The sequence below is a fragment of the Geotrypetes seraphini genome, chromosome 14, assembly GCF_902459505.1.
Source record: "Geotrypetes seraphini chromosome 14, aGeoSer1.1, whole genome shotgun sequence".
In the NCBI taxonomy this organism is placed as follows: domain Eukaryota; kingdom Metazoa; phylum Chordata; class Amphibia; order Gymnophiona; family Dermophiidae; genus Geotrypetes; species Geotrypetes seraphini.
Window position 1 is genome coordinate 21,150,573 of NC_047097.1, and position 26,422 is coordinate 21,176,994.

Here is a 26,422-nt window from a genome sequence, read left to right on the forward strand (position 1 = left end):
CATACTTTGGACTGTAAACATGCTTTGGCTTACTACCTTGATTGCACAAAGCCTCACAGAACTTCTCCCCAACTTTTCATCTCATTTGATCCAAACAAGTTGGGATCAAAGAGAACAATTTCCAACTGGCTTGCCACCTGCATCTCATTCTGCTATGCTCAGACCGGACTGGCACTGGAGAGCCATGTCATAGCCCATAAAGTTAGAGCTATGGCAGCTTCTGTGGCTTTCCTCAGATCTACTCCTATTGAGGAAATCTGTAAAGCTGCCACCTGGTCCTCAGTTCATACCTTCACTTCTCACTACTGTCTGGAGTCTTTCTCCAGGTGGGATGGGCACTTCGGCCAATCTGTATTACCAAATTTATTTTCCTAATGGCTAACTTTCCCACCATCCCATTCTCTTAGCTTGAAGGTCACCCATCAGTGAGAATATGCTGCCTGCTTGTCCTGGGATAAAGCAGTTACTTATCGTAACAGATGTTATCCAGGGAAAGCAGGCAGATATTCTCACAACCCACCCTCCTCCCCAGGTTGGCTTCTTATCTGGCTTATCTTAACTGAGGGACCGCGCGCCTACGTCGGGTGAGAAGGTACTCATGCATGTGCGGTGCGGGCTAGCCAGAACTTTCTAAATTCTTAGACTGCAATTCACTCTAAAATGTCCATACCGGGGCTCCGTCGGTGCCATCACCCATCAGTGAGAATATCTGCCTGCTGTCCCTGGATAACACCTGTTACAGTAAGTATCTATGCTTTTTATTAAAGTGGGGTCTTATTGATTTCTTGCGTATCAAGGACCCTCTATAATACTCCAGTTCAGCTGGAGTCCAAAAGACAGTTTAAAGTGATGGGGATTCCATACTGAAGACTACAGCTGACATCATCTGTGATTCAAATAGTGAGAATCCCATATCATGTAAAATTCTTCTTTTAACTTTTAAAATTAAGACTTTCCACCTCCCTGTCTTCCTCGACAAATATCTCATTCCACATATCCCTGCACAGCCCCTATTTTCTCAGCAGCCTGCTCTAGAGCAGTGTTTCACAACTCGGTCCTGGAGTACCCCCTTGCCAGTCAGGTTGTGAGGATATCCACAATGAATATGCATGAACTTCATTTGCACACACTGCCTCCATTATATGCAAATTTCTCTCTTGCATATTCATTGTGGATATCCTGAAAACCTGACTGGCAAGGGGGTACTCCAGGACTGAGTTGAGAAACACTGCTCTAGAGCATATTGGCTGTGACTCACAGGGTCTTCCCTCTGATAGCTTGCAAACTTTCATGTAAACCTGTTCTTGAGGTGTAGGTGTCCATACCTGCATTCAAGGCATGGCTTCTGCCACTTATGTCTTTTGTAAAATACTCACCTGCTTAGGCACTTACTTGGCTTCTTCACCTAGGCACTGTTACATCTCTCAGTGTACTGTCATCTCTCAATGGAAATGAGGCAGACTACTGTTTCCAAACACAGTCCCCAGCTCATAAGAAAAAATTTACTTACAGTTTCACGATTAAACACAATGAGACAAGGAAAGGCAAGCATGATGATTTATTTTAAGAAAATGATTACACGTTTGTTCTGTGTACTGTGGAGCAAGTCATATAATGAAACATACTTTCTAAAATAAAACTTTTTATTGTGTACATAGAATATTGTTCTAGTCAACAACTATAAACAGAACAAGCACATCTACAATTTATAAATTCTCTTTGTTGTAAAAAATAAATTAAAGTACTATGCAAATAGAGGTTTTGCATCCTTGGCCTTAGTTTGTTGTTCTTTTAAAAAAGGCTTCTTCTACAAGTTCCCGTGCTATAATAATAAAAACCAAGAAATTACATATTTGTATTAAATATCATCCCTTTGATACTACACTCAAATTTCCTCCCACGTAGTGTTCCATCTTTACGTTAAATATGAGAACATAGGCAGAAAACTGCTACCTTCAATGACAATTAGTATGATTTTCCAGAAGGCAATAAAAAAACCCCCACAATGCTAGTTTTAACAGTATAGTTGAACATGCTACAAACATCTGAGCATGTGGTTCAGGGTATGATGCCAAGTCCATGGGGCAGCACAAATTTCCTGCCACAACAGATACCTTTCTCCAGCATTTTGTGCCAGGAAAAGCCTAGACAAGCCACCAGAATAAATGAGAACTATAATAGATAGAAAACAGTGGAAATAAAAATGTTAGCACCAAAATTCTAGATTTCAGATCCAAAGCAACAGGAAATATTACAACAGTTGTGCTTGTGTCATGGCTTGGAGCAGGTCCAATATGCACAGTATAAGAAAAGTCTCCTATCGCTTGAAGGTGTGAGGTTGGGAAAAGGGGGGAGGGATCAGAGTGTCACAAAGGCAATTAGGAAGTGAGAACAGAAGAGAGTCACCTTGCGGCCAGTGGATTCTAAACTCAAATGCAGTGGTCCTGTCAGTAACAGAATACTTGTCCACTAAGTGGAATTTAAGACTTTGTGTGTATTCAAAGATTGTGTATGTTAATTTGTGAACCACTTTGGTCAAAAGTAGAATATAAATGTTTTAAATAAATAAATAAATAGGCATTTACTCAAGATAGTTTGAAAATTGCCCTTCTCAATGTGACTAAAAGTTTTGTGTGGGTGGAATGGCATGCACGTTTTTACCCAAAGGAAAAAGCACTCCAGGGTACAGTGTTCCCTTTAAAATGTACAGTTCTCCAACTACATTGATGCCACTAGGGGGGTAGTGTTTCAATATTATGTTTTCAATCATTTAAGAACAGGCTCATTCCCTAGAGTCTTGCAAAGCTTCCCTATCCCTCAGTATTAAAAATGTAATAATGAAATAGCACCCCCTACTGGCAGGACTGAAGGTGGAGGATTTCTGCTCTGCTTAGAGAGAAAAGTTCCTGGGAGTGTGCTTAAATCAAGAGAAGAAAACAGCATGCATACATTTGCTTTTTAAATGTATGTAACATATTATGTGCCATATCTCCTCCACCCCCACAAACAGTGGGTGCAAAGTATACGGATGCTTTCAGCAGACATATGTTGCTGTCACGAGGGTTACCAGATGTCCTCTTTTTAGACGACTGTTCAGGTAGATTGTGGACTATCTTTTAGGTATGGGGATAGCAGATGGCTTCTTGTATGCAGGAGGGAGGGGGACAGTTCTTTATGTCCAACTTGTTAAGACTGAAAGCAGAAAGGAAGTCCAACTTTCACCAGACTGCCCTACGCACTAACCCAACAAAAGACAAAAGCATTATGTATCTTGAGCCAGTCTCTAACCTCGAATACTATGACTGGATTAAAATAATAGGATTAACAACTTTCTTTATTCAATAGCTCTAATTTTATCCACTAAACCAGGGATGTCCAATGTCGGTCCTCGAGGGCCGCAGTCCAGTCGGATTTTCAGGATTTCCCCAATGAATATACATGAGGTCTATTTGCATGCACTGCTTTCATTGTATGCTAATAGATCTCATGCATATTCATTGGGGAAATCCTGAAAACCCGACTGGATTGCGGCCCTCGAGGACCGACATTGGACACCCCTGCACTAAACAAACTTACTTTTGAATTCTGAGATTTTTCTTCCCATAAATCTATCACTCTAAGAAAAACAAAAAAATCCTTCCTTTAGAAGTAGAGAAATCTACTCCCCTTTTAGAGGATGCCACTATAACATATCCTGATGTAGCTGCACAGAGTAAGTCTCAAATTATATCAGAAAAAATTACTATACGTACCAATTTGTTCTGTTCCACAGATAAGTTGTCAATAATCGAAACCAATTTTTTTTTTTTTTTTTAAAAGAGGGCAAACAAAACAAAACCATACTTTTTTTCTGTGCATGCATAGTATGCTACATAACACAGCAAAAAATACAAAAACAAACAGGGTCAATTACATGGAAGATCCTAAATTTCAAGTTAAGAAACTGTTATACAAAATTCTGACATTAGCAAATGTAATACTTCAGCACCTTGGGTTTGGCAATACTAATAAGTGCCCCTATTCCAAATGATACAGACACCTGGCATGATAAAAGCATTTAAACCACATCTTGTGATGAGATGCAGGGAACCGATCCTTATTGGTGAAGAATGCTAACTCTTGCGAACAGTAAAAATGAAATGCAACTGTTTATGAAAATGTACTTGTGACTAGGATTACAGTCTTCTTTTCTACTGGACAATTAGTACTCAGTATATACAAATACATCAACATTATATTTTATTAGTATCTTTCCTTCTGGCATACTATCATCGCAGCAATGTCAGCTATCTCAAATGCAGTATGGTCTTCCAGGCTCATGCTACAGATGCTCTCCTTCTACTCGCCTTTGACGAACTGTAGTTAAAAAAAAAAAAAGTAGTTTTTTACAATTTGTGTGTACAGCAGTTCTTACTGGTGCCCTCTAGCAAAAAGAGATGGGAATTAAAGAGAATGGTCAGGACTCAAATGCTGCCAAATCCAGAAATGTGACCTTTAAGATGGAGTCCATGTACCTAATGTATTAGAATCAGAAGCTAACTGTCAGCACACCAGCTGTTAACATCACTTCTAAAATTGGTAAGGAAGACTGGAAGCCTTAATCCTTTAAACCCTGTTAATTCCTGTGCTTAGGTCCAAAGCAAGGTATATACAGCTGGCGTAGCCACAAAGGAGGCAGGCGTGCCAAAATCATTGCCTTCTTTGTTCACTCTAGTGACTGAAATTTTATGTCCTGGTGGCTTTTTTTTTTTTTTTTTAGCTGCCCTTACAAACAGCACTCCTCTATGATGTGAACCGCAATTGGGCTCTAAGCTTGAACTGCACAGTGTGGTACAGAAAGACAGGGGAGAGAGAGAGAGAGCATGAGACAGATTAGGCAAAGGCAGGGGAGAGAAAGAGGGAGAGAAAGCGTGACAGATTAGGCAAAGGCAGGGGAGAGGGAGAGAACGGCAGATTAGTCAAAGGCGAGAGGGAGAGAGACTTAAGACTATGGTGATTTGTAAAACAGAGAGACAACTGCCAGTGATCTGCAGAAACGCTTTAAGAGACTGATTGCTCACAGACATTAAATAGGGAAAGAGCCTTAGTAAAGTAGTTTCTGAAAAAGGGAGTGGATTCCCCTTCCCCCAAAAAAATTCACCGAGGATAACATTGGAAGAATGAAAATGGAGAATTGATAGAAGTCTCAGCTACTGACTCCTAAGGTTTTTGGCTGGTTCCAAAATTTAATGAATACATTCATCTGCCCCCCAATAGAATAACCACTCCACCCCAAAAGGCATTCGCCTCCCTCGCTCCCAAGGACCTCCTTCCCCCACCAAAAAAAAATAAAACCCACTTCCCTCTGGGGAGGGTTTGGGGACTAGAGAATGACATGGGGAAAAAATATGTCCCCGTCACCGCAACCACTGTCCCCACCCCGTCTCTGTGACTACTATCCCACAGCATCCATACAAGTCTCAGTACTGCAATATTTAGCTTATTCCTTCCTTATAAATCAAAGTTCTGGCTGCTGAACTAGAGAAAGAGATGTTCAGTTGGCAGGGCTTTGTTTATAAATATTTAGCAACACAACTAATATACTACTTTAGCCTAAAGAAAAAAAAAAAAAAAAAAGAAAGAAAATAAATAGAATTTTTTTTTCTATCTTTGTTATCTGGTTTCTGCTTTCCTCATCTTCTTATTCAATTCCTTCCATCCACTATCTGCCTTCTCTCTGTGTCTTCCATTTGCTCTGTTACTATGCTTCTCCCTTCATCCCCCAATTGGTCTGGCACCCATCTTCTTCCCTCCGCTCCCCCCATAGTCTGGCATCTCTGTCTTCTTCCCTTCTAGCGTCTTCTCTCCAATCTCTTTTCCCCATTTCCCTTCCTGTGTCTTCAACCCACTCTCTCTTCCTCATTTCCCTTCAGCGTCTTCTCCCCATTCCCTTCCCCATTTCCCTTCAGCATCTTTTCCATTCCTTTCCATCACCACCCTTCCCTCTCGCCACCCAGTGGTCCGAGCATCTCCCTTCCTCCCCCTTACCTTCATGGCGTATTAGTGTAATTTGTGCAATCTGCTGGAGCCTGCCTGAAGTCACATAAGTCTGTGGGCAGAAGCTTCTCCTCCGACAATTTCCGGTCGGTAATAGTGCAATATTGAATTACTATTTACAAATGCTCAGTCCTGACAAAGACCATGAGTACCAATGAAAACATATCTGATGCAAACAGTGGTGGGTTACATGTCAGTAGACCATCAGATACCTATTTTTCCCATGAAGAGGTTATCTTACAATCAAACCACTGCTTGCTCAATTTTCTCACCTAGATCGTTGTTCTTTGTAATGGATGCTTCTGCCCTGGTCCTTGGGCCTTGCTGGGTGAACTGGTAGCCAAACTTTAGAATTGCAGAGTTCATCTCCAGCATATTGGCAATTTCCATCTCTACAGCAGTTCCTAGTTGCTGCCTCTATATGGTCATAAACACAGAACATGATATAAGTCAAAGAGGAAACAGTTACTATGGCACTCATTTTCATAACATTTGGATGTTTCAAAAGGCCGAAATGGACATCTGTGTGCTTGAAATGTCCAAATCATGATTCTGCAAAGGCCGAACAGGGATATCCAACAATGCAGTAAGTTCAGTAGCATGTTTTGGATAGGACTAGGGCAGGCCTGAAATCTGGACATAGTGATTACTGAAAGGGTAGAAATATTCATGTCTAAAAAGAAGGATGTCCTTACTTAAGCCCAGATTCACTAAAGATAGCAATTCAATCGCTGTTGGACGGTTCTCTGGCCGATTTTGAAACAGCGATTAATTCACTATCTTTTATGCATGCAGGTGAGGTGCAAATCACGGAGGTGCAAATCATTTGCATGCAAACTCCCCGACTAAATTGCTCAGTGAGCGATTGAGTTGGGACAGAGCCCTGACAGTAGTAACAGGAGAAGCAGCCCGTGGAGCGGTGAATGGCCTTGTCTCCGTATGCAAACTCCCCGACTCAATCGCTCAGTGAACGATTGAGTCGGGACAGAGCCCTGACAGTAGTGACAGTTGAAGCAGCCCGTGGAGCGGTGAATGGCCTTGTCTCCACAGTTAAGGAAGGGAACACGTGCAGTCACCGATCACGCTCCCTCCCTCCATACTGATAGCCTCCGCCGCTGCCACCGCCCAAGCATCTCCCTCCCTTCATCCCTCCTGATTGCCACCGCCCAAGCATCTCCCCTCCCTGCGACAGACAATTTCTCTAAAGATGCTTCCTACAAGCAATAGTGCAGTAGGTTCAGTAGTGTGTTTTGGGTGGGACTAGGGCAGGCCTGAAATCTGGACATAGTGATTACTGAAAGGGTAGAAATATTCATGTCTAAAAAGAAGGATGTCCTTACTTAGGCCCAGATTTACTAAAGATAGCGATTCAATCGCTGTTGGACGATTTTGAAATAGTGATTGCATCAGAGACGACCTTTCCTGCAGCCACACACAACTTCAACGCCCCGGCTGCTCGTAGGAATCAAATTTAGAAATTGCCTGCCACGAAGGTAAGAGGCAGGGAGGGAGGAAAGGTGGGGTGGAGAAGAACAGACGCTGACGGGACCTGGGGAAGGTGGGGTGGAGAGGAACAGACACTGAAGGGAACTAGGGAAGGTGGGGTGGGGAGGAACAGACGCTGAAGGGAGCTGGGGAAGGTTGGGTGGGGAGGAACAGAGGCTGAAGGGAGCTGGGGAAAGTGGGGTGGGGAAAAACAGAGGCTGAAGGGAGCTGGGGAAGAACAGACGCTGAAGGGAGCTGGGGAAGGTTGGGTGGGGAGGAACAGAGGCTGAAGGGAGCTGGGGAAGGTGGGGTGGGGAGGAACAGAGGCTGAAGGGAGCTGGGGAAGGTGGGGTGGGGAGGAACAGACGCTGAAGAGAACTAGAGAAGGTGGGGTGGAGAGGAACAGACACCAAAGGGAAATGGGGGAGAGAGATTCCAGACTATGGGGGGAACAGAGGGAAGAAGATGGGTGGCAGACCAATTGGGGTGGGGGTGGAGGGCGAGATGGAAGGGAGAGGCACAGTAACAAAGCATATGGAAGAGACAAAGAAGGCAGACAGTGGATGGAAGGAAATGAATGAGGAGAAGATGAGGAAAGCAGAAACCAGACAACAAAGGTAGAAAAAGAAATTATATTTATTTTATTTTTTTTTGCTTTAGGATACAGTAGTATATTAGTTGTGTTGACAAAAATTTATAAACAAAGCCCTGCCAGCTGAACATCTCTTTCTCTAGTTCAGCAGCCAGAACTTTAATTTATAAGGAAGGAAGGAATAAGCTAAATATTGCAGTACTGAGGATTGTATGGATGCTGCAGTGACAGGGTCGGTGGTTGCAGGGACGGGCAGTGACGGGGACAAATTTTTTCTCTGTGTCATTCTCTAGTGGCCATTAATAAGAATGCTGCTTTAGAAATGTGTATGTCCCTTGTTTTCCCCTGTTCAAAATTTGGATGTTTCAGTCTATAACATGGATGCATATGCTGGATGCTTCCTGTACATGGATGTCCATCTCACATTTTCAAACAGACTGAATTCTATTCAAAAATACATGTGGGACAGACATCCTCCAAAAGGTGGTTTACATTCAGGTATTCAAGCATTTTTCCATGTCTATCCCAGTGGGCTCACAATCTATCTAATGTACCTGAGGCAATGGGGGGGGGGGGGAGGAAATGAGTAACTTGCCCAGGGTTACAAGGAGCAACATATGTTTGAACCCACAACTTCAGGGTGCTGTGCCACACACAGTGAATTAAAAAAAAAAAAAAAATCTAAAGCACACAGGAGAAAGATGGGAGGTGGGGGAATATAACATTTTCCCAGCAAGTTTATACAGGACCACAGAATATGACATAAAGAAAAAGCAGCAAGGCCCATTTTCAGTTTGCTATCTTATCCAATGCCAGAGAACTCCAGCAACACAAAGAGCTTTTGTATCAGGGTGCTAAAATATGTGAATGGTACATTATATTTGTTTTATCAAAGCACAAAAACCACCATACCACTAGAACAAAAAATATTTTCTTTTATACATATTTATTAATCATAACATATAAAAATATGTAGAAGAGGTATCAAACATGAACACATAAGTCAGGCCAATCTGAACAACTCAAAATGTTTGTGCTACTTCATTTCATCATATGGCTCAAAAGTTTTTACATTTTTAAATGAACAAGCAGTGGTAATTACACGTGGACAAATACACAGAATTTTCTGAGACAAATTGTTACATCAGTTCCCTTAATAAGAATCATGCAATTATTGGGGCACTAATGCTACATGCAAAGACCCAATATTTATGTTAAGACATATGTCTGCTTTCTGGGCAAAAGTTTTGTTATCTTCATAATGAACCTTTAAAGGCACAAATTTCAGTCAAGTTTCAGTTCACCGAGCCTCAATGTCTCACTGAAGCGCTCAAAACACCCACCATTTCTAAAGCAACAAGCCCCTCCACTTCCATGCATAATCGACAGACATGAAATTAATTGTTGACTTCAATGGAATGAAGACCGCTCAAAGTCTGAATTAATTCATTAGGTTTAACGGTATGCAATGAAATACCCAGCACTGTTCATGATGTAATCTTAAATTAGTACCTCTACCCTGTGAGAAATAATTTCAACCTGCAAGTCTGTAAACTGCTGCTGTCTTCCAACACAATAGGCCACATCTTTGTTATTCAGCAAGGCAGTTATTTTGTGTCTCTAGAACACCCAAATTATATTACTAGGTACCTATGCATCTTATAAAAGCAGCACCCAGACAATGTGCAAATAAAATGCACACCTTTTCTGAGGCAAACAAATATGTGTATGTATATTGTATGAGGTATGCATAAGCTTCACACCTCCAGCCCTGGAAATGCTACTGCAGCACTATGTAAGAACACACTAGAGAATGACACGGGAACTCATTTTCCCATTCCATCCCCGCACGTTCTTTTCCTGTCCCAGTCCTGCAAGCTCGGTCCTCATCTGCACAAGCCTCAAACACTTTAAAATCATAAGTGTTTGAGGCTTGTGCGGTTAAGGTAGAGCTTACAGGATGGGATAGGGACAGGGACAGCAACAAAACACGTGGGGATGGGACGGGGAAATTGACTTCCTGCGGGGACAGGGATAAATTTGTCCCCGTGTCATTCTCTAGTCCACAAATATCAGTGCATACACAGCCGTGCTATTTTAGAAAAGCCCCTTCTCCACATGCAAGAGAGATGTTGCTTGAGGAAGGGCCTTTCTAAAGTCATGTCCAGAATTACCTAGAAATGCAGAGAAATAGTCCCTGTCTGAACGCTACATCGGACACAATTACCTCTTACAACTCCTTGGAGTCGAAGGCTGAGCCATCAGTTGGGAGCCTGTTTCAGAAAGGACCTCTGTTCAATCACCAAAGAAAAATTTACAGGGCGCAGGAGATTCCTGGACATTATTCTGAAGCCTAATCAACTAAGCCGGTTTACTTCTTTATTTAAAATTACAAAAATAAAATTGGCATTATTCACAATCTACTACTATTAATTATTTCTATAGCGCTATCAGAAGCACACAGCGCTGCACAGAGTCACAAAGAGTAAGTAAACAGTCCCTGCTCGAAAGAGCTTACAATCTAAACAGGCAAGACAGACAAACAGGACGTCATGGGAATGGTTAATCAGCTGGCTGGGTTGGAGGGCAGCGGAGTCAGGTTAAAGATTAAAGGCTATATAAAAAAGGTGGGTTTTCAGTCTGCTTTTAAACAAGGGAAGGGAAATGGCTTGATGGACAAACTCGGGTAATTTATTCCAGGCATAGGGGGCAGCTAAATGAAAGGAACTAAATCTGGAATTGGCAGTGGAGGAGAAGGGTCACGCTAAGAGTGACTTATCTGAAGAATGGAGTTCTCTGGGAGGTGTATAAGGAGAGAGAAGCAAGAAGAGATATTGAGGGGCAGCAGAATGAACACACTTGTAGGTCAGCAATAAGATCTTGAACTGTATGCGATGGCAGATAGGAAGCCAGTGAAGTAACTTAGCCTGCTATTCTTTATGGAGGCAATTTTCAAAAATCTCTGTAGAGCTTATAGACCCAGAAAATCATTTTCTACAAAAATTAATTCTGTCACCTTGCACCAAGTATTTTTGCCATCAATTTGTATAAATATACTTTATTAAGTATGTAAACTTGTAAACCGTTCTGAGCTCTTCTAGGAGGATGGTTATAAAACCAAAATAAAGTGATATGCACTACTTTTCCCCTTCTCTCTCAGATCCAAAGAATGAACACACAGCTGTCACACTCTGCCTCCACCTAGAATAAAGTTCAAAACTAGTAGCATGTACTGAGTTCAGGCAGGTTTCCTTCTTGTAGGCAAATCATTTACCAAGCAAGCCAATGTTAGAATTCTACCCCAAAGTAAAATTCAGTCTTACCTGATTAGCAATCTTGACCTCTGTCAAAGTTTCGTTCTCTTTCAATGTTTCCACCAGTGCCAAAATACCACCTCCAGTGATGAAATTTGTTTCTACATTCAGACTCTTCAGTGTTTTGTTAACTTTCAACATATCTGCAAGAGCCTAGCAGTACAGAAGGAACAAAAGATTAGGTTACTCACCTCTGATAATCTTCTTTCTTGTAAATAGCCCCTGGAAGCTTCACCATAGGGTCTTGCATCTATTCCAGCCTTGGCTGCAGAACTTACAAATAAATCCATCCCTTACTCTGAGGTCACCTCCCTGGACACTCCCCTCTAAGCTCAGTAGGTAGCAAAGCCAGGAAGATCTAGTACAAACAGGAAACACAAGAAAAGAGAGGGAGGTGCGGGGACTCCCCGCTACAAGTCAGTTCTGTTCATGTTAACTAAATACATAATTAACGAACACCAAAAAGGCCAAATTTAGCTTAACAAGAAATTTGAACATTTACAAACTGCAAAACAGAGTAACTTTTCACTAAACGAGACACAGCCTGAAGATCAGAAGGGGCACCACCCCGGGACTCCTCTAACCTCTTAACCTTGCATAAAAGGACACATATGGAACTCTCAGCGAGACTGGACAAAGACAGAAATCCAGCTCACCAGTTTCTGGCAGGCGACCTGCGAATTGGACAGAATAGATGGGCGGGTGTGAAGATTCCAGAGGCTATTTACAAGAAAGAAGATTAGCAGAGGTAAGTAACCTAATCTAACCTCTGGAAGCTTCACCATAGGGATGTATCAAAGCCATCCCAACACCTCAGGGGAGGCTCGATGTGGGGTGGGGGTAGAGGCCTTCATGGAGGGTGGCACAGGCCTTCAGGGGGGGAAAGACCTTCAGGGGAGGGGGGCCTTGGTGTAGTACACAGAGGTAGGGAGGGAATGGGGGTTTCAAAGAGATGTGCATATGCCGGACTTTGGGAGAAAGAAATAATGGGTCTAAAAACAGAGAAGAGGGTGAGAGATGGTGGACAATGGGATTTAGGGAGGGAAGGAACAGAAAGGGAGAGAAGTTGGACACAAGGGATGGTGTGGAGGTGGGGGATAGAGATACTGGATAGGAGGGTAGTTAGGAAAAGAAAGGGAGAGATGGTGGACCCTGGGGTGATGGGAAGGATGGAGAGATGCTGGATGAAAGGGGTAGTTGAGAAAAGGTGGATCTGTGGATGGAGACGAAAAAAAGGAAAGATGCCAGACCTCCAGGGAAGGAACGGGAAACGGAAGGGGAGGACAGAGATGGAAGATGGATGGTTAGCACAGAGAAAGAAGACGACCCTGGCAAGCAAGTTATCAGAAGACAACCAGAGCCTGGGATCCAACAAGATTTGAATAATGACCAGACAACAAAAGGTAGAAAAAAAAAATTTATTTTCTGTTTTGTGATTACAATATGTCAGATTTGAAACATGTATCCTGCCAGAGCTGGTATTAGACTGCAAACGTGAGCTAGGATTTAACAGAGAGAGGAAAAGTCTTTTTTGTTTATTTTGTTTACACCACAGCACCAGTGTGGTTAGGAGAAGGCAAAGGGGTGAAGAGGCTATAAAATAAACCCACCAGGATGTTTGTAAAAAAAAAAATACCCAATTGGGCAGGAAAATTGAATCAAATCGAAAAATCGATTCAACAGGCTATATTGAATAAATCGGGCAGCACTACTACAGATACTGCTAGGCCATTGGGGCTGAAACCACTAACATGTCCTGAATGGCACTCTGAAGCTTAAGCTTCTTCGGTTCTGGCAGGAACACCCAGTTCCTGCCTGTGTGGAACCAGACTCCCAGGTACTCCAAGTCCTCTGTCAGCTCAAGATAGCTCTTCTTGAGACTGATCACCCAGCCGAGACTTTCCAGTAATGGGACCTGTAGAACCACCCTGTGACATTTCTCCAGCAAGGGAGCTCTTATCAAATAATCATCGAGATTGTAAATACCACCACCATGACTTTGGTGAAGGATCTGGGCGCTAACGCCAACCCGAAAGGGAGCGCCGCGAACTGAAGTGCCTCCCTAGCATGTGAAATCTCAGGAACCTCCTGTAGTCCAGAAAAATCAGGATGTGGAGGTACGCTTCTGCGAGATCCAAGGATGCCAAAATCTCCCCTGGCACCACCGCTGCCACAACAGAATGCACCGTTTCCATCCCGAAACGCAGAACCCGCAGGAAGGCGTTCACTACCTTCAGGTCCAAAATAGGCCTGCAATCTTCGGAGTCTTTCTTTGGCACGGTGAACTATATCAAATATCTCCCGGAGCCCAAGTCTCCGCTTGGAATTGGTGCTATGGACACCAGATCCAGCAACCTGCGCCCCAAGGCTCACACCTTGCTGGCTCTGTCCTGGTATCAACGGCGAAGACAGGAAGGAGTCCAGAAGACTGAAAAACTGCAGTCGAAGGCCCTCCCTGAGCACCTCGCGGACCCATTTGTTCAAGGTAATCTTCTGCCATTCTGGAAGGAAGTCTGAAAGCCGCCCCCCAATCCGGGAGGGGAGGAACCGCCAGGGACCTGGCATCATAATTTTCTCATGGAAGGGGCAGAAGGACGGGAGTTGGAAGACTGTTGGCGTGCTGCTCCTACAAAGCGAAGTCTTGAGGTAGCTCCATAACGCTGTCCCACAGCCGTAGACCTGGCGAACTATGAAGTGTGCTGGTAGGGATGAAAATTTGGCCGTCCCATACCCCTGGCTGGGCGAGGCTTAGAGCAAGGGAGCACTTTGGGCTTACGATCCTGAACACTGGCCATAAGGTCATCCAGATCCTGGCCAAACAAGAGTGAACCTTTAAAAGGTAACCTGCTCAGCATAGCCTTAGATGAGGAATCACCCAACCACTGCGAATCCAGAGCATTTGCTGGACGGATACAGAATAAGCTCCCAGTTTAGCAAAAACTTTCAAGATGTCAGAGTGCATCTGCCAAATAATTCACCCCGGATATCAAGAAGTTGAGGTCCCAAAGGACAACCTCCTCGGGATCCTGGCAGAGCTTGGTGTGACATGCCTGGGACATGAAGTAAGTGGCTGCCACAGCTCGCACTCCTGCCGCAGCAGCATCAAAAAGACGCTTGAGAACAAAAATCCACTCTCCTGTCCTGAACATCCTTCAGGGATAACTACTCTGTCCGAAGGTAAAGAGGTACGCTTAGTGACCTGAGCCACAGCTGAATTCGCCTTCGGCGGGACTAAGCATTTGATGAACTCCAATGAAATAGGATACTTTACCATGGCCCTAGCACTCTGCACGGGACCCTCCGGGAACTCCCAGACCTCCAAAAGCATTCCAGCCAAAATCCACATTGTCCAGAAATGCAGCAGATAGTGGGGGACTTAGGCTCATGACTGAACATTGTGCCTGAACTGCTTGGGCCTGAATCAAGTTTCAGTGTTTGCAGTGACTCCAAAATAAGGTTGGGCAGGCGGCTAGACTTGAAGAAGCCTGCGCACTGCCTGGTCAACCCCCAGGTCCCCGGAACCCATTGTTTTGGATTCCCCGAGATCCGCTAAATTTGCCACATCCGCGGAGTCCGCCGAGCAAACATGCGACAGAAAAGGCACCGAAGCAATGGCGGGCACCAGTCACTGGCTTTCTGGTGCCCCAGTAAAGGAACAAAATCGACATGCTGGACTCCAAAGGTGGAACAGACTTCTGCACTGGAGTCTGAGTGGGAGAGACAGGCATAGTAGCCCTTTTTCTCATAAAAGCCCAATACATCATATCCACAAATTCTGGCAGAAGTGCCCTCTGCACCCATTTTAGGTGTCCCAGAAGCTGCAATCGCATCTCCGGGGGAATCGGAAGAAAGTAGGGCTTCTCCGGAGGAGGGTAGTATGGGATCTGCTGCATTTATGGAATGAATTCATGCCATCCTATCCTGAAGAGGCCAAATATGAAGTTTGGAGCAAAAACAAAGCTTCTAAATCCAAAAAATACACTTTAAAAACTTTAAAGAAAATCCAAGATGGTTGCTGTGGGTGCCGATTTTGCCCTAAAACGGCCCGGGAAAAACATAGGGAACCCAGAAAAATAGCAATTTTGCGATTTTACAGGTGTGTGTGGTGGGGACTAGGGCATGCTGGGAAATCACCCAAAAACCCCAGCTAGTGAATGAGAGAAAAAGGAGACACTGACCAAAAGAAAAAGAGGATGAAGCACACATAATGCAATCTTAAGTAAATGTTTTTCATGAAGACATTCAACAGAAGGGCTCACTTACAACGGCTATGGGGTCATTGCTCCTAGTTGCTGCAAGGCTGAACTTCTTCACATGGATGTTGGTTTCCAAAGCTTTTGCAAATTCTTTCAGTGTTGGAATTGGAATGTTCTGCAGTTTGAGGACATATGGACATCATCACTAAAGTTGGTCACTTCCCTATAGATCTGCAACACTTTCCATATAACCAGCTATACAACTATTACCTAGCCCAACAATTTATTCTGCTCTTTTAGGGTTTCCAGTAGAGAATGACACGGTGGGCTGTTACCCACAGGTAGCTCGCCGAAATGGTGGGGGGGAAAAAAATGCTCAATATGGGTACGGGGACAAAGCCCATCCACCGCCCTAATTGGTCCAGGTGCATAAGGCCCCTCTCGCTATAGGAGGGACCCTTAGGCGCTTGGGCCAATCAGGGACATAGGATCCTGTGGGTTGGGCAGTGGAGGGGCGGGCCCCGCCTCATTTGGATGGAGGCGGGCCTGCTGGCTGGACGGTGTGAGTTGTTGTCCGGCCAAATTGGAGGTAAGCCCAAGGAAGGGTTCCGGAGTGGGGGCATTCGTGGGGGGGGGGTCCGGCAGGAGGAGTTGGGTACCCTCCTGCCGGCGACATTCATAGGGGCGGGGCCGTTGGGGGGGGGGGGCGGGTTTTGTCAGCAGGAGGAGTTAGGCACCCTCCTGCTGCGATCGTTTGGGGGGGAGGGGAGACTGGCGGCCGTAGCTCCGTCCGCTATACTAATTGCGGCAGAGAGGTATAGCGACCGCGTCTACTTATCATGTAGGCCAGCATTTTGCTACCCTACATTGTAAACCTCTCCTGCTCTGCTAGGAGACCCGTAGGGCCGCCTAGGTTCGCTTAAGGCTAGGCAAGCTTAGGCGGGCCTCTCTAGGCTCCCTGGAGGCGCCTTCAATATAGGCAGCCTCCAAGTGGAGCTTTTTTTTTTTTTTTAGAAAAAATGCCTCCCAATTGACTGATTAGATAGCTGTAGGACGCCTATAGCTGCCTAAAATCAGGAGCACTTTGTAGAATCAAGGCCACTGCATCTAAATTAAAGAAAGTAAGGGATAGGCACATGGAATCTCTTATGGAGAGAAGGAGATAGTAGATGCTGTGGATGGGCCATTTGACTTTTAGCTGTCATCATGTTTCTTTGTTTGTCATCATGTTTCTATGTTTAAAATATGAGCCAGACGAGACTGATGGTTTCACAGAAATAAGCACCCCTAAAAATTAGCCCTCTGAATTTCTGTGGGAGAAGCAGTTATGGCTTCTGCAACACAGAAATTTTGAATACAGTGAAACATAGCTGTTAAGAGTACAGATACACACACACCAAAAACACCCAATATCGCACATTACTTCATTGCCATAGGAGAGACAAATATACACTGATCAGAACCCAATATTTTGGGAGATTTTAATTTTCTTAGTAATTTAATTTACCATTTATATTCTTCCTAAGCTATCAGAAAATAAAACCCATAAATATAATAAAATCAATAAAAATATTTTACAATTAACTTCTTAAATCACAATTAAAAGAACAATAAAAATCAAAGAAAGAAATGCAGTGGGTTAAATATCTCCAGGGCGTCAGCCATTATGTGAGTCAAAAAATTTGCAGAATGGAAGCCCATGTGACAAGTGTGAGCAGAATTTACAGCCAGTACCTTAATGTTGTTGAGATTCACTTCCAGTAGACTAGGGTCATTTGCTTTTATCCGCTGCAAGCTTTCTTCCACATTTGTGGGATTAGGTGGCTCCTCAAATACAGGTTTAACCTTTTCACCTTTCACTACATCTGTAGCAATACAATTAAAGGAGAGATTTAAGGCAATATGGAAGGAAAATTCCTTAGTGTAATATTTTAAACCATTATTCATATCATTGTACAGTACATTTCAGATCAAAACCAGTTTTGAAACTTACCTTTTGTTTTTATTTTATTTTGGTTTTTATTTTAAGTCCTTAATTTGTCCTGTCTATATGTTCTTGTAAGTCTCCCCTTTGTTTTTAATATTGTAAAACGCTTAGAATTCATGATAGGTGTTTCAACAAATTTTAATAAAACTTGGAAACTTATCATATGTGTTATGTGTCAGATTGCAAATGTCACATAAAATTGTGCAATTAAAGCAGACATCCAAACCCTGGATCTTGCACATGTAAACTCTTAGAACATTAACACACCCAATAATCTATGCCAAATGCTTATATCATTTCTCAGAAATATTGGGTGATATAACTCTGATACATCACCAACCCCCCAACACACACACACTTTTTATTAAGCCCTGTAGAAGAGCTGAGAGTTCTTGGTGAAGAAGTGTCTTCTGATGGGAACTGAAAGAGGACTCTCTTGGTGGATGGTTTGGAGGTGTTTTTCAGAGGTGAAGAGCATAACCTTGTCTCACAATTTGTAGGACCCTGTTGTCTGATGTAATGAGGGTCCAACATTGATGGAAATGAGTCAGACGACCCTCGATGGGAAAAGTCTGTAGGACGCTGGCTAAGTTCTCTAGTGCAAAGTCAAAAAGACTTGGGATTTTTGTTGAGTTTCAGATTAGGTCTTCTGAGACCTCTGTTGCCTAGGGCGGTCTTTGTGTTGGAGCTCTAGACGAGGTAGATGATGGGATGTATCTTCATCTAGGATAATAAGAAGAGCACTTGGGATTATAGAAGTGCTTGGTAGCCTGAGGTTTGGAAGCTTTTGATGCAGATAGAGTAGTCATGGATTGTTCATCTGATGATCTTTTGGGTAGTCATGGATTATTCATCTAGTGATCTTTTGGGTGGTCTCTTCTATCTTTTCCCCAAAGAGCTCACCACCCAAGCAGGGAATGTTGTCCAAACATTCTTGTACATTACATGACTTTTATTCCACCATTACCTTGCGGTTCAAGGCGGATTACATAAGAGGTTATTCTGGACATTTCCAGAAGTGTTACAGAGTAGAGTGGGTTACTTCGGGGGACTGAAATGCTTCCTGCAGTGTTACTTTGTCTTGATGGATTTCTTGAATAGCAGGGTTTTTATTTCTTTTCTGAAAGTTTTGTAGTCTGGTGTTGTGATCAGTAGATTGGATAGTTGGTGGTCTAGTTTTGCTGCCTGCTTGGCCAGTAGGCCAGCGTACATTTTTTTGCATTTGATTTGGGGGGGGGGGGGGGGAATGGTGTCTGGGTTCTCCTTTGCCTGTTTGTGGTAGTTCAGATAAGGCGGTTGTTCAAGTAGGCTGGGCTTTAAATAGTAGACAGTAAAATTTTAATACTATTCTTGCTTGTATTGGGAGCCAGTGTGAGTCGAGGTATGTGGCGGTGATGTGGTCTTATTTCTTCAGCGAATAGATCAGTCTCAGAGCTGTGTTTTGTACTATTTGTAGTAGTTTTATCATGATTGCGGGGCAGGAGAAATAGAGGATGTTGCAGTAGTCTAGAAGTCCTAGGACTAGGGATTAAACCATGAGCTGGAATTGTTTTCTGTCGAAGAATTTTTGGATTTGCCTTAAGTTTCACATGACCGCAAATGATTTCTGCATTGTTTTGTTAATTTGTGGTTGCATGTCTATCATCACTCCCAAAAGTCTTAGGGTAGGGTTGAATGGAGGTATGTGATTGAGTTTATTACTAAGTTTGTTATGGTTGGAGTTTTGTTTTTTTTCGAGAAGTATAAATTTTGTTTTGTCTGGGTTCAGTTTTAGTTTGTGTTCTTTCATCCATGTTGCCACTGTTTCTAGTGTTCTATGTATTGTGTCTGTCATGGAGGGTTGATCAAAAGGAAGGAGGATGGTGATATCGTCTGCATAGCTATAAGAAGTTAAGCCTAATTTGTCTAGGCAGGTGCCAAGGGATGCAATGTAGAGATTGGGGATAATGGCAACCCTTAGGGTACGCCGCAGGGGTTGGACCATGGTTCTGATTTTTCTTTGTCATGGTCTACCAGGTCAAATGCTGCGATGAGATCTATTGAATAACCAGCATTTTTTTGCCTGTGCTAAGATGTTGTCTAGCTGTGTCCAGGAGGGAACCTAGTAGTGTCTCTGTGCTGTAGTTGGATCTGAAACCAGACTGAGTAAGGTGGAGTAAGTTATGGTATTCTAGGTAGTTGGTAGCTACGAGGCCTATTGAGACTATGAGTCTGTAGTTGGATGGTAGATCTGTTGCTACTTTTGGGTCTTTTATGATCGGGGTGATGATGATTTTGCTGAGGACTTGTGGCAAAAGGCCATCTGTGAGCAGGGATTGTATCCAATGTATGAGGAGAGTGCAGAATTTTGGGCTGGAGGCTTTTAACAGGTATGGAGGGCAATGGTTGATATTGCAGGCTGCATGGCTGTATTTTTTGTAGTCTATTTAGGTCGGACTATTGTATTGTGCTGAAGTTGGACCAGGTTCTGTCTGCTGCAGCTGATTCTTCTTCTGGGGGGGGCATCAAGGTGGATTGGGGTTCCTGCGAAGGTTGACCTGCTGTTGTAATTTTGTTTCTAAAGTATTCAGTTAGCAGGGTGGCTGAAGGGGGTGGAGTGTCGTTATTGGCCATCTAGGGTTTGGTGTCTGTGAGTTCTTTTAGTAACTGGAATAATTTTTTTGTGTCTTGAACTTCTATGCCTATTTGGTTGGTGTCTAGATCGAACACTCATAGCCACACTTTGCCTCCTCATGGGAATAGATAATACCGATGCTCTTGAGGTGATATCAAAGGTGTCAAATACTGATCTGTGCCATATACATTCTTGTTTCCAGAAAGTCATTGGTAACATGTTGCAAATTATTTAGTTGATCTAGAATGAACTGTTCATATTGGGTTAAGTTTATGAACTAATGACCTCATGTAAAAGTCCTATAAAAACTGTAACTCAAATTCCTACTGGTCAGCATTGATTTTGAAACAGTCTGCGACCAGATCTTTCTCTGCCTGGAGAGATTCTAGCATAGGTTTTTGGAGCTGCTAGCTTTTTTCAATGCAGACTATTAGGAATGACCAATGCTGGAGCTGCAGTTTGTCAAATCCTGGACATGATTGAACCCTGTATAAAGAACCCAATTTCCTTAGGGCACTGGGAACCAACAGTGCTTCCCAATTCTTAAACATGGTATTCTTTATCAGACTGTGAAAAGAGAGCTTTAGACAATCTTTTGGTAGCTGTTCATAGTCTATTGCATCAAAATGTTTTGCCCTGGGTTCAGACTCTGACTCTTTCTTGATTGGCAGGGCTTGACCTATCTGCCAGATAAAATTTGTAAATGAAGAGACTCTGGTGGTGATCTCCTGTAAGGTGGTGGAGGAGATGGGCCTGCAGAGATCCTATATGATTTCTCAGCTAAGAGCTCTGGAAATTCAGAGGAACAATGACTAGACAAGTCAGAGTTGTATTTTTCAGTGCCCTGTCTTGGAGATGGGGAATGTCGAGACAGGTGATGTTGAGACAGACATTGAAGCGGGGATGAGTATCAACTATGACATAAGAATAGCTTTACTGGGTCAGACCAATGGTCCATCTAGCCCAGTAGCCAATCCTCACAGTGGCCAATCCAGGTCACTAGTACCTGGCAAAACCCCAAAAAGTAGCAACATTCCACGCTACAGATTCAGGGTAACCAGTGGCTTCCCCCATGTCTATCTCAACAATGGACTTTTTCTCCAAGAAATTATCCAAACCTTTCTTAAAACCAGCTACGTTGAACTGCTCTTACCACAAACTCTGGCAATGCGTTTCAGAGCTTAACTATTCTCAGAGTGAAAAAATATTTCCTCCTATTGGTTTTAAGTGTCCCCTAGTCTTTGTCATTTTTGAGTAAAAAAAAAAAGAAAAGAAACGCACAACGATCCATTTTACCTGTTCTACACCACTCAGGATTTTGTAGACTTCAATCATATCGCCCCTCAGCTGTCTCTTTTCCAAGCTAAAGAGCCCTAACCTTTTTAGTTTTTCCTCAAACGAGAGGAGTTCCATCCCTTTTATCATATTGATTACTCTTCTTTGAACCTTTTCTAGTTCCGCTATATCTTTCTTGAGATAAGGCGACCAGAATTGAACGCAATACTCAAGGTGAGGTTGTACCAAGGATCAATACAGAGGCATTATAACATTCTTAGTCTTGTTAACCATTCATTTTTTAATAATTTTTAGCATCTTGTCTGGTTTTTTCACCACCACCGCACAATGGGTGGAAGGTTTTATTGTATTGTCTACAATGACACACAGATCTTTTTCTTGGGCACTAAGCCCTAAGATTCGACTCTAGCATCTTGTAACTATGATATGGGTTATTCTTTCCAATATGCATCACTTTGCATTTGTTCACATTAAATTTCATCTGCCATTTGAACGCCCAGTCTTCCAATTTCCTAAGGTCTGCCTGCAATTTTTCACAATCTGCTTGCATTTTAACAAATTTGAAGAGTTTGGTGTCATCTGCAAATTTAAACATCTCACTTATCTTTTCAATTTCCATATCACCTATAAATAAGTTAAATAGTACTGGTTCCAGTACAGATCCCTGCAGGCACTCCACTGTTTACTCTCCTCCATTGAGAAAAATGACCATTTAACTCTACCCTGTTTTCTATCCGATAACCAATTCCTAATTCACAATTGAACATTGCCTCCTACCCCATGACTCTTTAATTTTCTCAGAAGTCTCTCATGAGGAACTTTGTCAAAAGCTTTCTGAAAATCTAGATACTACATCAACGTTGAGAAGTATTTCTGGATGTTAACCATCCCTTTTTTAATAATTCCCAGCATCCTATTTGCTTTTTTGGCCGTCGCCGCACATTGGGCAGAAGGTTTCATCGTATTGTCTACAATTATCCCCAGATGAAACCTTCCGCCCAATGTGTAGCGGCGGCCAAAAAAACAAATAGGATGCTGGGAATTATTAAAAAAGGGATGGTTAACAAGTATAAGAATGTCATAATGCCCCTGTATCACTCCATGGTGTGACCTCATTTGGAGTATTGCGTTCAATTTTGGTCTCCTTATCTCAAGAAAGATATAGTGGCGCTAGTAAAGGTTCAAAGAAGAGTGACCAAGATGGTAAAGGGGATGGAACTCCTCTCATATGAAGAAAGACTAAAACGGTTAGGGCTCTTCAGCTTGGAAAAGAGACGGCTGAGGGGAGATATGATTGAAGTCTACAAAATCCCGAGTGGAATAGAACGGGTACAAGTGGATCAATTTTTCACTCCATCAAAAATTACAAAGACTAGGGGACACTCGAAGAAGTTACAGGGAAATATTCTTAAAACCAATAGGAGGAAATTCTTTTTCACTCAGAGAATAGTTAAGCTCTGGAACGTGTTGCTAGAGGATGTGGTAAGAGCAGATAGCGCAGCTGGTTTTAAGAAAAGTTTGGACAAGTTCATAGTCTATTATCGAGAAAGACATGAGGGAAGCCACTGCTTGCCCTGTATTAGTAGCATTGAATATTGCTACACCTTGGGTTTTAGCCAGATACTAGTGACCTGGATTGGCCACCGTGAGAACAGGCTACTAGGCTTGATGGACCATTGGTCTGACCCAGTAAGGCTATTCTTATGTTCTATGTCGTCGATCTGACATAGAATGAGAAGAACTTTGACACCAAGATGACGTTTCTGTCCTGACGTTGAGTGATGCTTGTGGGGAGTATGAGACCTGGCTCTTGAGGACTGCATAGAGCACTGCTCGGATTGGGCCAGCACCAGCTATACATTTTCTCTCAATTTTCAAAATGTATATAGATGATGATGACATATTCAACCCCACACTAACAGCCTCTTTTACAAAGCCAAGCTAGTGGCTGCCGTGCAGCAACAGCCCCAAAGCCCTTTAAATCTCTATGAGCTTCGGGGCCGTTAGTGCAGCGCAGCAGGCCGTAAGTCCCATGATATCTGTATAAAAGAGAACTGGAGCTGCGCTGAACTAGAGTTGGGGTAGGACTAATAAATGATTCTAGTAGCTGTGATTCAGCCTTTTTGGATAAACTATGAATTTAAATAGATACGCTGACCACTGGCACTGAAAATCCACCCCTCCCACCAGTTACTTACCTTTTCCACTTGCTTTGTTAGATCCATCACTGGATCCTTGTTCATCGCTTCGTGCTCTGCTGACAAAATGCTGAACTCCAAGAACAGCTGCAGACAAAGAGACAGCCTTAAAGGAACAGAGCTGAACATTTCAAAATTCTGAACCGTTGGGAGGACAACTTTCCAAGCCATTTCCACGAGTGAAAAAGCTATTTAACTCTCATAAAATCTGAGTTTTAAAGGCTGCTCACCTTCAATGTCGGTAATTTTGCTACATTGTTTTGAAGCGCTCCCAGGGATGGCAAGGGAGCGCACTATATAACAAAGGACATAATTTTACAAATTATTATGATTCAAACTAAGTGTATGGCTCCTTATGAAAAATTTACCTGCACAATTTTCTATTCTTGGGCAAACCACAACCAAAGCAAAAATATGCGCATAGGCCCAAATTCTATATATGGCGTACTAAATTGTGTGCGCACATTGGTTCGCACAGCCAATCTGCATATGCGACTTATTGTTAACAAGCTAATCTGCACTGATAATTGGCAACACCTAGTAACTGATGCTAACTGGCACTAATTAAAAGTTGCATACACAACTTGTGAAGCTTTATAGCATGTGCCTACCTTCTAGTGTGCGAATTTCAAAAGGGTCACGGCCAGGACAGTAGCATGGGCATTCCTAAATGTTAGGTGCACTGCTACAGAATATGGCCAATCTGCACACAACTTTGGCGCAGGCAATTAGGCCTGGTTTCCCTTAAGAACATAAGAAACGCCTTCACCGGATCAGACCGAGGTCCATCCAGTCCGGTGCTCCGCACACGCGGCGGCTCATTTAGGTACTCCTTTTTGGAGACCCGACTTTACCGTATCCCTCAATATGATATGCATCCAACTTGCGCTTGAATCCCAGTACAGTAGTCTCCGCCACAACCTCCTCTGGGAGTGCATTCCAAGCACCCACCACTCGCTGTGTGAAACAGAACTTCCTGACATTTGTCCTGAACCTGCTGCCACTCAGTTTCAGGCTATGACCTCTTGTCCGTGTCACATCTGAAAATGTTAGCAATTGCTGCTTCCTGGTCTATTTTATCAAATCCTTTTAATATTTTAAAAGTCTCTATCAAATCCCCTCTCAGTCTTCTCTTCTCGAGGGTAAACAGTCCCAGTTTCCTGAGTCGTTCTTTGGAGCTCAAATGCTCCATTCCTTTGACAAGTTTCGTGGCTCGCCTCTGCACTTTCTCCAACAGAGTTATATCCTTGGCCTAAATGTGTTAACCTAAATGCCGTGTACAGCTGCTAAGCGTGATTCTATATAAGGGCAAGAATCCAAAGCTCTGCCCGGTACTGCTCTTAGGTTCCAACTAATGAAGTCTTTATATTGGGAGCTTTCTATAGAATCGTGCTAAGCATCAGCACCAATTTTTTTTTTGCACCATATATGGAATTTGGCCTACAGTTTCTACTTTGCTTATTGGTTCAAACCCTGTGGGTAGAAAGTACATGCAGTATTTGAAACAAAGTGAGAAGATCAAATCACTGTCCTTGCAGCCATATGTCAACAGTAGGGCTAAGTGAGGTCTTATCTCAGTCAACAAACTTAGGGGCAGATGTGTGAGGGTGCACTGAAAACAAGTGTGGTCCTTATTTTTCAGCTTGACTCCTAGTGGTTGAAGCATGAAACTACCACTAGACCTTGACTGGCAACATCTTGATGCCAGTAGCCTAGGAGGACAGAATTGCTCCTGTTTAAATAGCTGCCTAGGAGTATCAGGCCACATATCAGCAACCTAGTGCTTCCAGGAAGGAAGAAAGGAAGAACAGCCGCTCGAAGCTTTTTGAGGAATAAAATAGCTTATGTTATTCATTTACTGTGAGCGTGGTACTTAGTTACTATAGGATTTTCTCTCTTTCTTCATTCATCTTACATACCATGAATTCATTTTTAAAGATCTCATAACAGCTTACACAATAAAAACTTATATAGCAGAGAAATTGGAACTCTAACAGAACTCTAACAGTCCTCACTATCTAAATTTATTAAAATTTGATATACCACTTAAAAATTGTCAAAGCGCTGTACATTACATTTAAAAAAAAAAAAAAAAGAGTATCAAATTTTGGGGATATACAATTAAGACGTAAACCAAAACAAGACAGAGACAAATAGGAAAGAGGGGTAGAACTACAGTTGCAATAGGAAAAATACTCTTCCCCCCTAATCTTTCCCATATGCAACCATAAACAACCAGATTTAACATTTTATGTGACAATATACATCAGTAGGCTCTCTTAATTCCCCCAAGAAATGTTTTATAGACTTGGGACCACACATTAGAAAGTGTTAATTTTGGTTTCTGCAAAAACAGTCACTAGTAGGCTCAGGCCAAATAAATGTAACATTTACTCTGGTCTAAATAAATTAATATGACCCCTGAGATCATTCAAAGTTAAAAAACAAAGTTAAATCTCAAATTCTATCCCCTACTTTTTGGTAATCAATGGAGGTCTTTCCAATACTGATGTAATATGCTTACATAACAAAATAGCAGTGATCGCTAGTCTTTAGTTATGTTTTCCCCCAGAGATGTTACAAATATTCAGGTAATCCTATGGGCATGGTGCAACAATGCAAATATGAAATAATCCAAGCACGTACAAGTGAGACCAGTTCAGATTGTTCAAAATAAGGACTGATGCAACTTGTTTAAGGTAAA

General features: G+C 42.7%; 1 protein-coding gene across 2 annotated transcripts in view; it reads right to left on the minus strand.

Moving 5' to 3' along the window:
• Nucleotides 1-3,505: 3,505 nt before the first annotated feature.
• LOC117348098 (tropomodulin-2-like) overlaps nt 3,506-26,422 on the minus strand; it is a 49,602-nt gene continuing 26,685 nt past the window's right edge. For both annotated transcript variants that reach the window (XM_033919785.1, XM_033919786.1), the window contains exons 5-10: nt 23,719-23,805; nt 17,358-17,488; nt 15,691-15,798; nt 11,437-11,580; nt 6,309-6,453; nt 3,506-4,356 (exon numbers count right to left, since the gene is read on the minus strand). In XM_033919785.1, the coding sequence (XP_033775676.1) occupies nt 4,322-4,356; nt 6,309-6,453; nt 11,437-11,580; nt 15,691-15,798; nt 17,358-17,488; nt 23,719-23,805 (650 nt within the window). In that variant the 3' untranslated portion in view covers nt 3,506-4,321. The remainder of the gene's footprint in view (nt 4,357-6,308; nt 6,454-11,436; nt 11,581-15,690; nt 15,799-17,357; nt 17,489-23,718; nt 23,806-26,422) is intronic.